This window comes from Phacochoerus africanus, chromosome 9 (genome assembly GCF_016906955.1).
Source record: "Phacochoerus africanus isolate WHEZ1 chromosome 9, ROS_Pafr_v1, whole genome shotgun sequence".
Lineage (NCBI taxonomy): Eukaryota > Metazoa > Chordata > Mammalia > Artiodactyla > Suidae > Phacochoerus > Phacochoerus africanus.
The window spans coordinates 59,362,968-59,377,139 of record NC_062552.1 but is presented as its reverse complement, the minus strand read 5'-3'; the positions used below and the strand labels follow the sequence as shown (position 1 = coordinate 59,377,139).

The following is a 14,172-nucleotide window of genomic DNA, read 5'->3' as shown; positions in this document are numbered from 1 at the left end:
TTTATTAAATTTGTCTTTTAAAAGTCAGAAAAAAAAGAGAACATGTTATAAGGAACAAAGAAAAAGCAACTGATAATATACAAGGAATCCCCATAAAGATATCCACTGATTTTTTTCAGCAGAAACTCAGCAGGCCAGAAGAGAGTGGCACAATATATTTAAAGTGATGAAAGGGAAAAACCTACAACCAAGAATATTATACCCAGCAAGACTTGAATTCACCCTTGTGGAGAAATCAGAACATCGTAAATCACCTATAAATTTTTTTTTTTTTTTTTTAGTCTTTTTTGCCTTTTCTGGGGCCGCTCCCACGGCATATGGAGGTTTCCAGGCTAGGGGTCTAATTGGAGCATAAGCCACTGGCCTACACCAAAGCCACAGCAATACGGGATCTGAGCCGCATCTGCGACCTACACCACAGCTCATGGCAACATTGGATCCTTAACCCACCGAGCAAGGTCAGGGATCAAACCCGCAACCTCATGGTTCTTTTTTTTTTTTTCTTTCTACCTTTTCTAGGGCTGCTCTCGCTGCATATGGAGGTTCCCAGGCTAGGGGTCTAATCGAAGATGTAGCCACCGGCCTATGCCAGAGCCACAGCAACGTGGGATTTGAGCCGCGTCTGCGACCTACACCACAGCTCACGGCAACCCCAGATCCTCAACCCACTGAGCAAGGCCAGGGATTGAACCCACAACCTCATGGTTCTTAGATTCGTTAACCACTGAGCCATGACAGGAACTCCAATCACCCGTAATGCTTTTAAAATTTTTTTAAAAAAATGAAAGAAAAAGAAAAAAATGAAATTAAAAAAAAAATTTTAGGGAGTTCATATTGTGGTGCAGCACAAACGAATCCGACTAGTGATAATGAGGTTGCATGTATGATCCTTGAACTTGCTCAGTGGGTTAAGGTTCCTGCATTGCTGTGGCTGTGGTGTAGGCTGGCAGCTGTAATTCCTTTTTTTTTTTTGTCTTTTTGCCTTTTCTAGGGCCGCTCCCACGGCATATGGAGGTTCCCAGGCTAGGGGATGAATCGGAGCTGTAGCTGCTGGCCTATCCCACAGCCACAGCAACTCGGGATCTGAGCCGAGTCTGCAACCTACACCACAGCTCATGGCAACGCCAGATCCTTAACCCACTGAGTAAGGCCAGGGATCAAACCCGCAACCTCACAGTTCCTAGTTGGATTCGTTAACTGCTGCACCAGGACGGGAACTTCTATATTCCAATTCAACCCCTAGCCTGGGAACTTCCATAGGCCATGGGTGGGGCCCTAAAAAGCAAGGGAAAAAAAAGCTTTAAACACAAGTAAAAGCTAAGAAAACTCAGCACCACCAAACCAGGTGTACAAGTGTTAAAAGAAATTTTCCAGACAGAAAAGAAAAGGTCACAACCAGAAACAAGAAAACTATGAATGAGAAAGCTCAAAGGTAAAGGCAAACATATGGTAAAGGTAGGAAATCATCCACACACAAATATGATATCAAATCCAGAAATCATGATAAGAAAATAATATAAATGAAGGATATTGGAAATGTATTTGGAATTAAGGGACTAGCAACTTAAAACATTTTTATAAATATACAAACCAAAAATCTACAAAAAGTGAACACTCGCAAAAAAAAAGGAAAATTGTAATTTAATTTCACCCAAGGTTTAAGATCTAGCTCAAGTTCCATAGCTTCCAGGAAGCTTTCTCTCAGCACTCACATCACTCCTCTGGCATATTTCCATAGAAACTGTTACTCTCTGATATGTATGCCTCATCTCTCCAATCAGATCATCTGTAGTCCCAGCTGAATAAATGCTACTGACGTAAACTGGTAAAACATCTTTCTCCTTTTTTTTTTCTTGCTTTTTAGGGCCACACGCATGGTACATTGAAGTTCCCAGGCCAAAGGTTGAATTGGAGCTACAGCTGCTGGCCTACACCACAACGCTAGATCTGAGCCTCTTCTGCAACCTACACCCCAGCTCATGGCAATGTTGATCCTTAACCCACCAAATGAGGCCAGGGATCAAACCCGAGTCCTCATGGATTGTAGTCAGGTTCCTTTCCACTGAGCCACGAAGGGAACTCCTAGGTCATATTTCAAGTGCAAATCATTTGACTCAGCATTCTGTATCCAGGAGTTCCCGTCATGGCTCAGTGCAAACGAATCCAACTAGGAACCATGAGGTTGGGCGTTCGATCCCTGCCCTCGCTCAGTGGGTTAAGATCCAGAGTCGCCCTGAGCTGTGGTGTAGGTAGCAGATGTGGCTCAGATCTGATGTTGCTGTGGTTGTAGCGTAGGCTAGTAGCCGTAGCTCCAGTTCAACCCCTGGCCTGGGAACCTCCATATGTCATGGGTGAGGCCCTGAAAAGCAAAAAAAAAAAAAAAAAAAGAATTCTATATCCAGGAGTTTATCTTAAGGAAATAATCAGAAATGTAGAAATAGATATGAAAGATCTATGTAAAGTATGTTCATTATGGTGGTATTTTTGTTTTTATTTTCCTTTTTACAGCCACACCTGCCATATGGAAGTTCCCAGGTTAGGGGTTGAATAAGAGCTGTAGCTATAGGCCAATTCCATAACCACGACAATGCTGGATTCAAGCCACATCTATGACCTAGGCTGCAGCTTGCAACAACACTGTATTCTTAACCTACTGAGAGGGGCCAGCAATCAAACCCACATCCTCAAGGATACTATGTTATTAACCCACTAAAGGACAACAGGAACTCCTGTGACGACAACAGGAACTCCTGTGATGGTGCTTACAAAGGCAAATTGGAAAGAGGTAAAGTCCAACAACAGGAGACTAGTTAAAGTAAACACAGCACAGCCACACAATAGATTCTATGTAGCCATCCAAAATGATAAGGTGGGAGTTCCCGTAGTGGCTAAACGGTTAAAGAACCTGACAAAAAAGACAAAAAAAAAAAAAGGAGTTCCCATCGTGGCGCAATGGTTAATGAATCCAACTAGGAACCATAAGGTTGCGAGTTCGATCCCTGGCCTTGCTCAGTGGGTTAACGATCTGGCGTTGCCGTGAGCTGTGGTGTAGGTTGCAGACGTGTCTGGCATAGGTCGGTGGCTACAGCTCTGATTCAGCCCCTAGCCTGGGAACCTCCATATGCTGCAGGAGCGGCCCAAGAAATAGCAAAAAAAAAGACAAAAAAAAAAGAACCTGACAAACATCCATCAGGACAGGGTTTGATCCCAGGTCTCACTCAGTGGGTTAAGGATCCGGCGTTGCTGTGAGCTGTGGTGTAGGTCGCAGACATGGCTCAGATCCTGTGCTGCTGTGGCTCTAGCACAGGCCAGTGGCTACAGCTCTGATTCATCCCCTAGCCTGGGAACCTCCACATGCTGAGGGTGCAGCCCTAAAAAGGCAAAAAAAAAAAAAGAGAAAAGGTGGCAGATCCACATTTATTAAAATGACAAAAACACAGTGATATTTTGCTACACAAAAAAGCCATGTTAAGAATATCAGGATTTCAGGGAGTTCCTATTGTGGTTCAGCAGGTTACAACCCCAACTAGTATCCATGAGGATGGGGATGGGGGTTCGATCCCTGCCCTCGTTCAGTGGGTTAAGGATCCGGTATTGCCTTGAGCCTGTGGTGTAGGTCACAGACGTGGCCTGGATCCCCTGCTGCTATGGCTGTGGCGTAGGCCCAGCTGTAGATCCAATTCAGCCCCTAGCCTGGGAACTTCCATATGCCATGGGTATGGCCCTAAAAAAAAAAAAAAAAAAAAAAAGACATTAAAAAAAAAAAAAACAATTAAAGGAGTTCCCATTGTGGCTCAGCAGAAATGAATCTGACTAGCATCCATGAGGACGTGGGTTTGATCCCCGGCCTTGCTCAGTGGGTTAAGGATCGAGTATTGCCATGAGCTATGTGGTAGGTAGGTTGCAAACGCGGCTCAGAGCATGTATTTTCTTTTCTTTTTTTTTTTTTTGTCTTTTTGTCATTTCTTGGGCCGCTCCCGAAGCATATGGAGGTTCCCAGGCTAGGGGATGAATCGGAGCTGTAGCCACTGGCCTACGCCAGAGCCACAGCAATTCGGGGTCTGAGCCGCGTCTGCAACCTACACCACAGCTCACGGCAACGCCAGATCATTAACCCACTGAGCAAGGGCAGGGATCGAACCCGCAACCTCATGGTTCCTAGTCGGATTCGTTAACCACTGCACCACGACGGGAACTCCCAGAGCATGTATTTTCAATGGAGGTAATAACACCCCCAAGGGGGTGAAAACTGGTTCTGAGGAGAGTGGGGAACAGGAAAATACCCAAAACATATACACTCTTTGTGTATAAAGCATAGATATACATTTAGTACATCAAGATATATACATTCAGGAGTTCCCATGTAGCTCAGCAGGTTAAGGACCCAGCATTATCACTGTAGTGGCTCAGGTTGCTGCTGTGGTGTGGGTTTCATCCCTGGCCTGGGAACTTCTGTATACTGTTAAGAGTGGCAAAAAGCACAAAACAAAAAATGATATATAGGAGTTCCCGTCGTGGCTCAATGGTTAACGAATCCAACTAGGAACCATGAGGTTGCGGGTTTGATCCCTGGCCTTGCTCAGCGGGTTAAGGATCTGGCATTGCTGTGAGCTGTGGTGTAGGTCGCAGAGGCGGCTCAGATCCCATGTTGCTGTGGCTCTGCCGTAGGCGGGTGGCTACAGCTCCGATTCATCCCCTAGCCTGGGAACCTCCATATGCTGCCCTAGAAAAGGCAAAAAGACAAAAATAATAATAATAATATATATATTCATACACTCAATATCAACATATATACATTATATCCGTAGTATTAAAATTTCATTAGAAGAACAATTATGGGGAAGAGTCTAAAAAAGGCTCCTTAGTTAAGCAATAATGAAAATGTTTATAGTACTCTTCATAATAGCAAAAATCAGAAAACAATCCAAAGAGTTATCAATAGAAGTGGATAAATGAACTGGTATATTCATTGATGGATAAGGATAAAAGGTATGAATCCTTCAACCATCAGTAAAAAGGAATGAATCACAGCTATATGCCAGAACAGGAATTTTAGTAATACAATGATGAGTAAAAAATCCAAGTCCCAGAAAACAGCATGCAGTACAATACTCTCTTTATATACTTGCTAGTATAAAGCTGTAATAGTAAACACTTCTAAAAATCTAGTTCCACAGTACTCCCAAGTGAGGTCCTGGAACAAAGACTGCACAGACTCCTAGATCAACATTTTCCCAACTTCGAGCTGTCACTCAGTGGGTCCTAAGAATCAATTTAGTAGGTCATGACTAACATTTTTTTTTCTTTTTGTTTTTTTGCTTTTTAGTGCCACACACAAGGCATATGGAAGTTCCCAGGCTAGGGGTAGAATCAAGAGTTACCTATAGCTGCTGGCCTACACCACAGCCATAGCAATGCAGGATCCAAGCCACAGCTCACGGCAATGCCAGACCCTTAACCCACTGATCGAGGCCAGGGATCAAGCCAGCAACCTCATGGTTCCTAGTCGGATTCGTTTCCACTGTGCCACAACAGGAACTCCTAATATTTTAAAAATATGACTAGAACAGAATAATCAGAGTGACAGCACAGCATAAAGGTAAAGCTTGTTTTGTGAAACTTTTTTTATTCTATTTTATAAATATGCACACAGATCTATAAACCCATATCCTCAGATCCTGAATTCTAAACAGCTCTGAAAACCATCAGTTTCTTTACTCTAAGTTTGGTGCAAAAATTCATGGGACAGCAAAATGTGATCTGAAACGCCATAGGCTATTCATAATCTTGTTCTTCTTTACTCATTATGAATAATACATTTCACTGAAGAAACATTTGATAATAGAGTGACATACATACCATATTATCTTTTAAAGTTCAAAACATTAAATAACACCTGTGTATCTAAAAGTTTGGGATAAGAGATTAAGAACCTATCTATGTATATAACTTTACATGTATGTATATAGTTAGCATACATATACTGTGTACTAAATTACAATGTAAAACATATTTCTGACTAGACTGAGACAAAAAGTCTGAAGGTCACTGGCTAGGTGACATCTTTCACCCTCAACTGCCAAACCTAGACTTCATTAATTCTTATTCTACAAAACTCCCAGAAACAGACATCCCACTTTTATGACTCAATGTTCCTATGTATTCTAATTCCTCCCATTTTACTTTTAAGACTATTTCTTGTTCTGAGGAAGCAATTATTGGTCATCTTTCCAGGAGACCTTTAAACTTAATATTATGTCTGAAGTTTACATCATTCCTAAATCTCCCAAAGAATAAAAAAAAAATTACCCTAACCATTGAAGGATGGTTACATCATTCCTAAATCTCCCAAAGAATAAAAAAAAAATTACCCTAACCATTGAAGGATGGTTGAGAGCCTTACCTTCAACAAGTTTAGGACTTTCTTGCCAAGATCCAGCTCAAAGTTGGCATAATTAGAACCACACATGTCATAGATAAACACCAGTCCATTCCTCTGAGTTTCAAAGCTGTAAACCAACAAGAACATTTATAAGTAATAAGATGAATGAGGCAAGTTGAAAACCTGGGTCAAAAACAAAGACAGAGAGTATGAGACACATCTGGGACTGAAATAACTGCCTCCCTAAACACTGGCCTTACAAAAAGAAGTTTTAATAAGAAATACACATTTGGTCTCTGACCCAGTTTCCTGGCAGACTTCCCAAAACTTTACAATTTCCTAGGCGAGCAGAGAAGGTATCCGTTATTATATTGGTGATAATGCCCTCAAGTCATCTAAGGACAGGGGCTAGTGGCCAGAGGAACCAACTACAAGATTAGAAAGAGTTAGAATTTCCAATCACACCCTCCCACATCCTCAAAGGGTACTGGTGCTGGAGACTGAATTCAGTCACCAGTGGCCAATGATTTAATCAGTTGTGCCTGTGATGAATGAAGCCTCCATAAAATGCCGAAAGGATGCAATCTGGAGCTTCCAGGTTGATGAACACATGCAGGTGCAGGGAGGGTATGGAAGCTCCATGCCCCTTTTCCCATACCTTGCCCTCCATACATTTCTTCTACCTGGCTGTTCCCGAGTTATACCCTCTTCAAATAAACAGGTAATCTAGTAAGTACAATGTTTCAGTTCTGTGAACTGCTCTAGCAAATTAATTGAACCCAAGGAGGAGGCAATGGAACTTGTGCTCTATGGTCAGAAGCAGAGGTGACAACCTGGATTTGCCACTGGTATGTGAAGGGGCCAGGGGACAGTCTAATAGGATTGAACCCTTAATCTGCAGGGTCTGAAACTATCTCCAGGAATACAGTATCAGAAATGAGTTGACCTGTAGAACTACCCAGCTCTTGAGGGAGAAATGATGGTATTTTTCTTGAGGTATATTCTTGAGGGAGGCTTGATGGTATGGGGGAAAACCGCACATTGGAATTGGAATTATACTTTCTTTATTCTGCTTTTTTTAGGGCTGCACCCACAGCATATGGAAGTTTCCAGGCAAGGGGTTGTATTGGAGCTACAACTGCCTGCCTACACCACAGCCACAACAACATCAAATCTGAGCCATGTCTGAGACCTACACCACAGCTCACAGCAATGCTGCATCCTTAACCCACTTAGTGAGGCCAGGGATTGAAACTGTGTCCTCATGGATACTAGTCAGGTTCATTACCGCTGAGCCATGACAGAAGCACCCAGAACTATACTTACTGGTGCTTATTTATCCAGATTCATCAAGTACTAAACCCACAGGCTGAGAACGTCCCAGAGCATCAATGTTATCAAAATTTGAAATTTTCTTCTATATCTCTGAATCTGTCTATCCAAATTCTATAACTTTACATGTTTAACTGTAACGTTTCCTCACCTATGAAGGTCTCCCTGATAATTGTTACCAGGTGTACAACCATCCTTCATCTCCTTGAAGCCCCATAAATCTTTCTATGGATTTTGTGTGTGTGTGGCTCTTAGCATACTCCAACTTTGTGCAGCCATTTGATTTTCTCCTAGAGGGAAAAAACATGTTTTGTTCTCATTACCCTCAACAGTTCCCAGCACAGTCCCTGTAAATAGGAACATAATAAATGGTCACTGAATTGTAATTCAGTGAGCTGGAAGCCCATCACTAAGAAAATATTTTAGAACCACTGGGAAACTGTAAAGCAAAACACTAAACTCGATGATGGTGTATTTGTCTCATGATTTTAATGGAGGAAGAGAATAAACCCACAACGGTCTTTGGAAGGCATCTTAAAAAGTACATTAAGTAGTGGTGAGCCTATTCCCAGATTGAGGTTAGGAACATGCGAAGATACAGAAAATGTTAGTCCAATCTTCTTAATTCCTGAAGACTTCTCAGAGTTTCACTCTTCCACCCAGCCCAATCCTTACCTGCTTTTTTTTTTTTTTTTTTGGTTTTAGGGCTACACCCACGTCACATGGAGGTTCCCAGGTTAGGGGTTGAATAGAACCTATAGGTGCCTGCCTACGCCACCGCCACTGCAACAAGGCAAAAAAGAATCCAAGCCAGGTCTGCAACCTACACCACAGCTCATGGCAATACCAGGTCCCTGACCCACTGAGCGAGGCCAGGGATCGAACCCACAACCTCACAGTTACCAGTTGGATTTGTTTCCACTACACCTCAGTGGGAACTCCCAATCCTTACCTGCTTCTTTTTTTTTGGTCTTTTTGCCTTTTCTGGGGCCGCTCCTGTGGCTTATGGAGGTTCCCAGGCAAGGGGTCTAATTGGAGCTGTAGCTGCCTGCCTACGCCAGAGCCACAGCAACTAGGGATCCGAGCCACGTCTGCGACCTACACCACAGCTCATGGCAACGTTGGATCCTTTTTTTTGGGGGGGCCGTTCCCTCGGCATATGGAGGTTCCCAGGCTAGGGATCGAATCGGAGCTGTAGCCACTGGCCTTTGCCAGAGCCACAGCAATGCAGGATCTGAGCCGCATCTGCGACCTACACCACAGCTCATGGCAATGCCAGATCCTTAACCCACTGAGCAAGGACAGGGATCGAACCACAACCTCATGGTTCCTAGTCAGATTTATTAACCACTGAGCCACAATGGGAACTCCAATCCTTACCTGCTTCTAATCTGCCTATCTAAAGGGTCATCAGGAATAAATTATTTGATTGGACCTATTCACAGACAACAGCAACAGTTTTCTTTTCTTTCTTTTTCTTTTTCTTTTTGCTTTTTAAGGCTGCACCTGTGGCATATGGAAGTTCCCAGGCTAGGGGTCCAATTGGAACTGCAGCTGCCAGTCTATGCCACAGCCACAGCAACGCCAGATCCAAGCCACATCTGCGGCCTACACCACAGCTCATAACAACACTGGATCCTTAACCCACTGAGAGAGGCCAGGGATTGAACCCAAATCCTCATGTATGCTAGTCAGGTTCATTACTATTGAACCATAATGGGAACTCCCAAGAAAACTTTCTGACACAAAACACATTTCTGAAGTCAGGGATCTCAAGGTATCCTTAATTTTTTTGCATCACCTCCTGGAAGCCTGCATACCTTCATCCTTTCAACTGAATACAAGGCAGAACACCTACCCATGAGCAGCATTTCAAAAATCTGTGAAGTAGACCCAAGTTTCTCCAGAAGACTTAATTTCAAATGCCGCTAACATGTTAAAGTGTTAAATCTTGTCTCCTTTTTTCATAACCCCAAGAGACTGATTCCCAAGATCAAAGATACTGTTAAATGAGCGGCACAGACATTGAATAGACCATCCAGATCTACAGGCTTCCCTTTTCTCCACAAGCTCAACAGGGCCATATCAAAGAATTAGGTTTTCCCCTCATAGCTCCAGCCTGTGGCAGGGGATTGAAACAAAAGGAAGTCAGTGCCAGGGGAAAGAGAATTTAATAAAAAGAAGCTATGGTGCAAAATGACGCAGATTCTATATTCCCAGACCTGAAACTGCTCATCCTTTGAAGGCACATGAAATAAATACAAATACAATAGGATTTCCATCTTTCTGGGTACAGAATATGAGGTTTACAGTAATAGCTAATTCTCTGTACTAAGAATAATTGCTTCTCTACCCTACTGACTTTGATTCCAAAGCTAGAATGTTACTGGGAACACCAAGAAGTTTAACACATAGTCCCTGACATTTGTTTCCAAATAGTGAAGGGTAAAGAGGTAGGTGAGGGGCTATCAATGAAACGAGATTGGTTACAGATTACTTTGAAAAAGAGAATGACAGTGAAAGTTTATGATGCCGTATCCTCTCCACCATGGAGATTTGGGAATTTTCCATTACATAATGGTGAAACACCTTCCATTATATAATGTTCTATCTTCATGAAACTTACAATCTATTGGCAGATTAAAAAAACAAACAGTATAAGATAAATGACACCACGGGAGTTCCCATCGTGGCGCAGTGGAAATGAATCCAACTAGGAACCATGAGGTTGTGGGTTTGATCCCTGGCTCACTCAGTGGGTTGATGATCTGGCATTGCCATGAGCTGTGGTGTAGGTCACAGATGCGGCTCAGATCTGGCGTTGCTGTGGCTCTGGCATAGGCTGGCAGCAACAACTCTGATTAGACCCCTAGCCTGGGAACCTCTATATGCTGTGGGTGCGGCCTTAAAAAGACAAAAAAACAAAGAAATAAAAAAATAAATGACATCATGAAGGCATGTACAATTAAATACAAAACGATTGTATTAGTAATAATTGCTATTGAAATCACAGTAAAAAGAATGTTAGGACAGGCTGGAGTAATGAGGGAGCCAGTCACAGATGCTGGACCTTATGGAAAGGAGAGGATTTAGTGAAGAGAAAGGGTTTCCTCTTCTTTCATCTTGGTTCAAGGTAACAAAGGAAAACAAGAATTTCTACTCACTAGTGAGAATATTTTGCTTGGGAAAATAAAGTTTCACATTTATTTGTCTTATAGGCACCCTCTCAATAATGAGGAGTCACTGAGGGTTTTTAAGAAAAGGATGGACCTCCACGAAAACTAAGTTTTAATTATGTTTACCTATGTGGTTCTCCTATGGGATTCAAAACTTCCACTGGAAAGAGCAATCTTTGGCCACTCTTAGGCCTCCATTAGAGCTCTGACTCTCTAAACTGATTACAGAGGAAGCTAATACTAAATTTTCTGGTAAAAGAGCTTTCAAAATTCCCACTGTGGCATAGTGAGTTAACAATTCGACTGCAGCAGCTTGAGTCACTGTGGAGGCATGGGTTTGATCCCCGGTCAGTGTAGAGGGTTAAAGGATCCAATGTTGCTGCAGCTGTGGTGTAGGTTGCAGATGTGGCTGGGATTCAGTCCCTGGCCTGGGAACTTCTATATGCTGTGGGTGCTACCATAAAAATAAAATTAAAAAGCCTTCTATTCATTCCCCTGAGCTAAAAAAACATTTCAAAAGGAACAATATTCTAGAAATTATGCCTGAAGACCAATCATAGGAAAGAAGAACTGAGAAATTCTACACTTCATACGGGGCAATACAGGGCCACTGAGACCCCTGGTCCTCTTTCGTTAGTAAATTATCTTTTTCAGAATAATGTTGTGTATGTGGTTAGGATGTCTCTCCCACTAAACATCAACAGCAGAAGCAAACTCCATCTCAGGCAATCCTTGGCTATTGCCATCCTCTAAGTCCAGAACTATGACTAAAGTTGTGCATAGCTGTCTCTTAATATCTCTGGTCTTAGCCATCGATACATCACTGACATTGAGAGCAGTAACAAAGCGAAAATGGCAAGCACCAGGGAAAAAAGGAAGTATATCAGAAAGACAACATAGCAGGGTACCAATAGTTCTAAAAAGAGTGAAGAAACCAGCCTCTAGGACCTAGTTGAATCAGTATGTGCTAACTATAAAAGAGCCACATAACTTTAGGGCTTCAGTTTCCCTGTTTATAGACTAGTCAGGGAGAAATGACCTGACCTGGTTCTTTTTGCTTATGCAACTATTTATAAAGATGACTCTGCTTAACTTTATACTCTTGGACCCCTCTCCTCTGAATGTTGATCCTCAAAACCCTTAGCATTATTCCTATTTTACATAGAAACTTAGGCCTCAGGGGGCTTTGAAAATCAACATCAGGGGAGACTGATCAGAAAGAACCAGCACAGGACATCTCACCTTCACTCCTTTTCATAAGTAATTGTCAATACCCTAAGAACTGCTACTTAATTGGCTTTCTCAGCTTCTGTTACCCTAAAATAGAGCCAAGCAGGTAAAGATACAGAATACCTATCATCTTGATAACACCTGGAAACATGCCAAGCCCTTAAGGACATGGAAATTTTTCTCTATACAGCAGTGCCCAGGGCACATCCTAGGAGCACGGTGAATGTACTGTTGAGTTTAATCAAATCAAACACTGTCACTTTCCTATCTGGATGCAGAACACCCAAAAGATAATTTCCATGCTCACCTATCCACAGCTCTGTCGAGCAAGTAAAACAGAGCCTGAAGTACCACATGTTGGACTGACTTGTGGGGATGATGTAATCTGGCAGTGAAGAGGGCAATGGAGGCTCCTGTTGGGTCCCGAACATTCTAGAGCAAAAAACCAGGAAATATTTAGAAATCAAATATAAAATCACAAAAATTAGTAAGGCTTCTTATATCCTGGACAAAGGTTTGTTATGAGGAGAATACATGCTAATACTTCTCTGACTTGCATCAATTGCTCCAGAAAAGGAAGAAAGCTTATATCATCCCATGCCTGGATCATATTCTTATGGTAGGAAAAAAACACATTGTCTTAACTCTCCAGTTACAGAGAAATTAAACAATGGTCTACACTAGCTGCCTAGCTAATTTCCCAGGCAGGATAGATAGCAAAGAAATACGTTAACAGGAGAAAACCATACATACAACCATGGTTTCCATGCTCTGCCTTAAAAGTAGACTGGATACTTACTTACCTGAAAGGTTGTAGTCTCTAAGTGGAGAGAGCTTGCATTAAATAAGGAAGGATGGGCCTCTTACGCATTGTATACCCATCCCAAAGGCCTTGACTAACCTTTATGGACCAATGAAGAAACTTTTCTAAATCTACTGCATAATTAATTTTCAAGTATTTCAATTATTAGTTGAATAATTTTATGCCAAACTGCACAGCTGTTTCCTATCTGGTCTCTACTGTTGAGACTCTCTAGAATCAGGATAAGATATCTAGAACTAAGTCCAAAGAGAACAACAGCTGGAGTTCCCATCGTGGCTCAGTGGTTAACAAATCCGACTAGGAACCATGAGGTTTCGGGTTCAATTCCTGGCCCTGCTCAGTAGGTTAAGGATCGGATGTTGCTGTGAGCTGTGGTGTAGGTTGCAGACATGGCTCGGATCCCACGTTGCTGTGGCTCTGGCATAGGCCGGCGGCTACGGCTCCGATTCAATCCCTAGCCTGGGAATCTCCATATGCTGCGGGAGCAGCCCAAGAAATGGCAAACAGAAAAAAAAAAAAGAGAGAGAGAGAGAGAGCACAATAGCTACAAAAGGAAATAATGAGATACTACAAGAGGGGTTCATAAATACTCACCAAGATGGTGAATTTTCCACTAAGGATCTCAGAACGGAGAGGTTCCTCATGAGGTTTCAGCTTCACAATGCCCTCCTTCCTTCGTGTTTCCTAAATATAAAACAAGCAAGATGAATTAATATAAAAATACTGTATACCCATGATAGCTTTATATGACCAAATCTCAGAGATAAGGGATTTTATTTCATTTTGCTTTTCTGGGGCCGTACCCTTGGCATATGGAAATTCCCAGGCTAGGGGTCTATTCAGAGATGCAGCTGACAGCCTACATCACAGCTCATAGCGACACCAGACCCTTAACCAATCAAGCGGGGCAAGGGATTGAACCCACAACCTCATGGTTCCTAGTTGGATTCGATTCCACTGTGCCACAACGGGAACTCCCCAGATAAGGGATTTTAGAAGTCAGCTTACTGATTCATAAATTCTTTTGTAACCCTCCTCTAGGCCAAATGAGTGTTATCAGAATTCCTGTCCAATGCCACCTTGTCAGCCCCTTAGGTAGATACTTTCCTTTGAATCAGTGAGAATCCTAACCCTGAAGACCAACCAATATATATCAATCATTAGAGACAAGGTCAAAGTTCTTCTTCTTTTTTTTTTTTTTTTTGCTTTTTAGGGCTGCACCCATGGCC

The 14,172-nt window shown here is 42.4% G+C and overlaps 1 protein-coding gene across 1 annotated transcript in view; it reads right to left on the bottom strand.

The window, feature by feature from the left end:
- Positions 1-14,172, bottom strand: part of PTPN9 (protein tyrosine phosphatase non-receptor type 9) — an 86,619-nt gene that overhangs the window by 34,989 nt on the left and 37,458 nt on the right. Inside the window, exons 3-5 of the mRNA XM_047795081.1 lie at positions 13,538-13,627; positions 12,428-12,552; positions 6,404-6,509 (exon numbers count right to left, since the gene is read on the bottom strand). Coding sequence (XP_047651037.1) covers positions 6,404-6,509; positions 12,428-12,552; positions 13,538-13,627 — 321 coding nt within the window. The remainder of the gene's footprint in view (positions 1-6,403; positions 6,510-12,427; positions 12,553-13,537; positions 13,628-14,172) is intronic.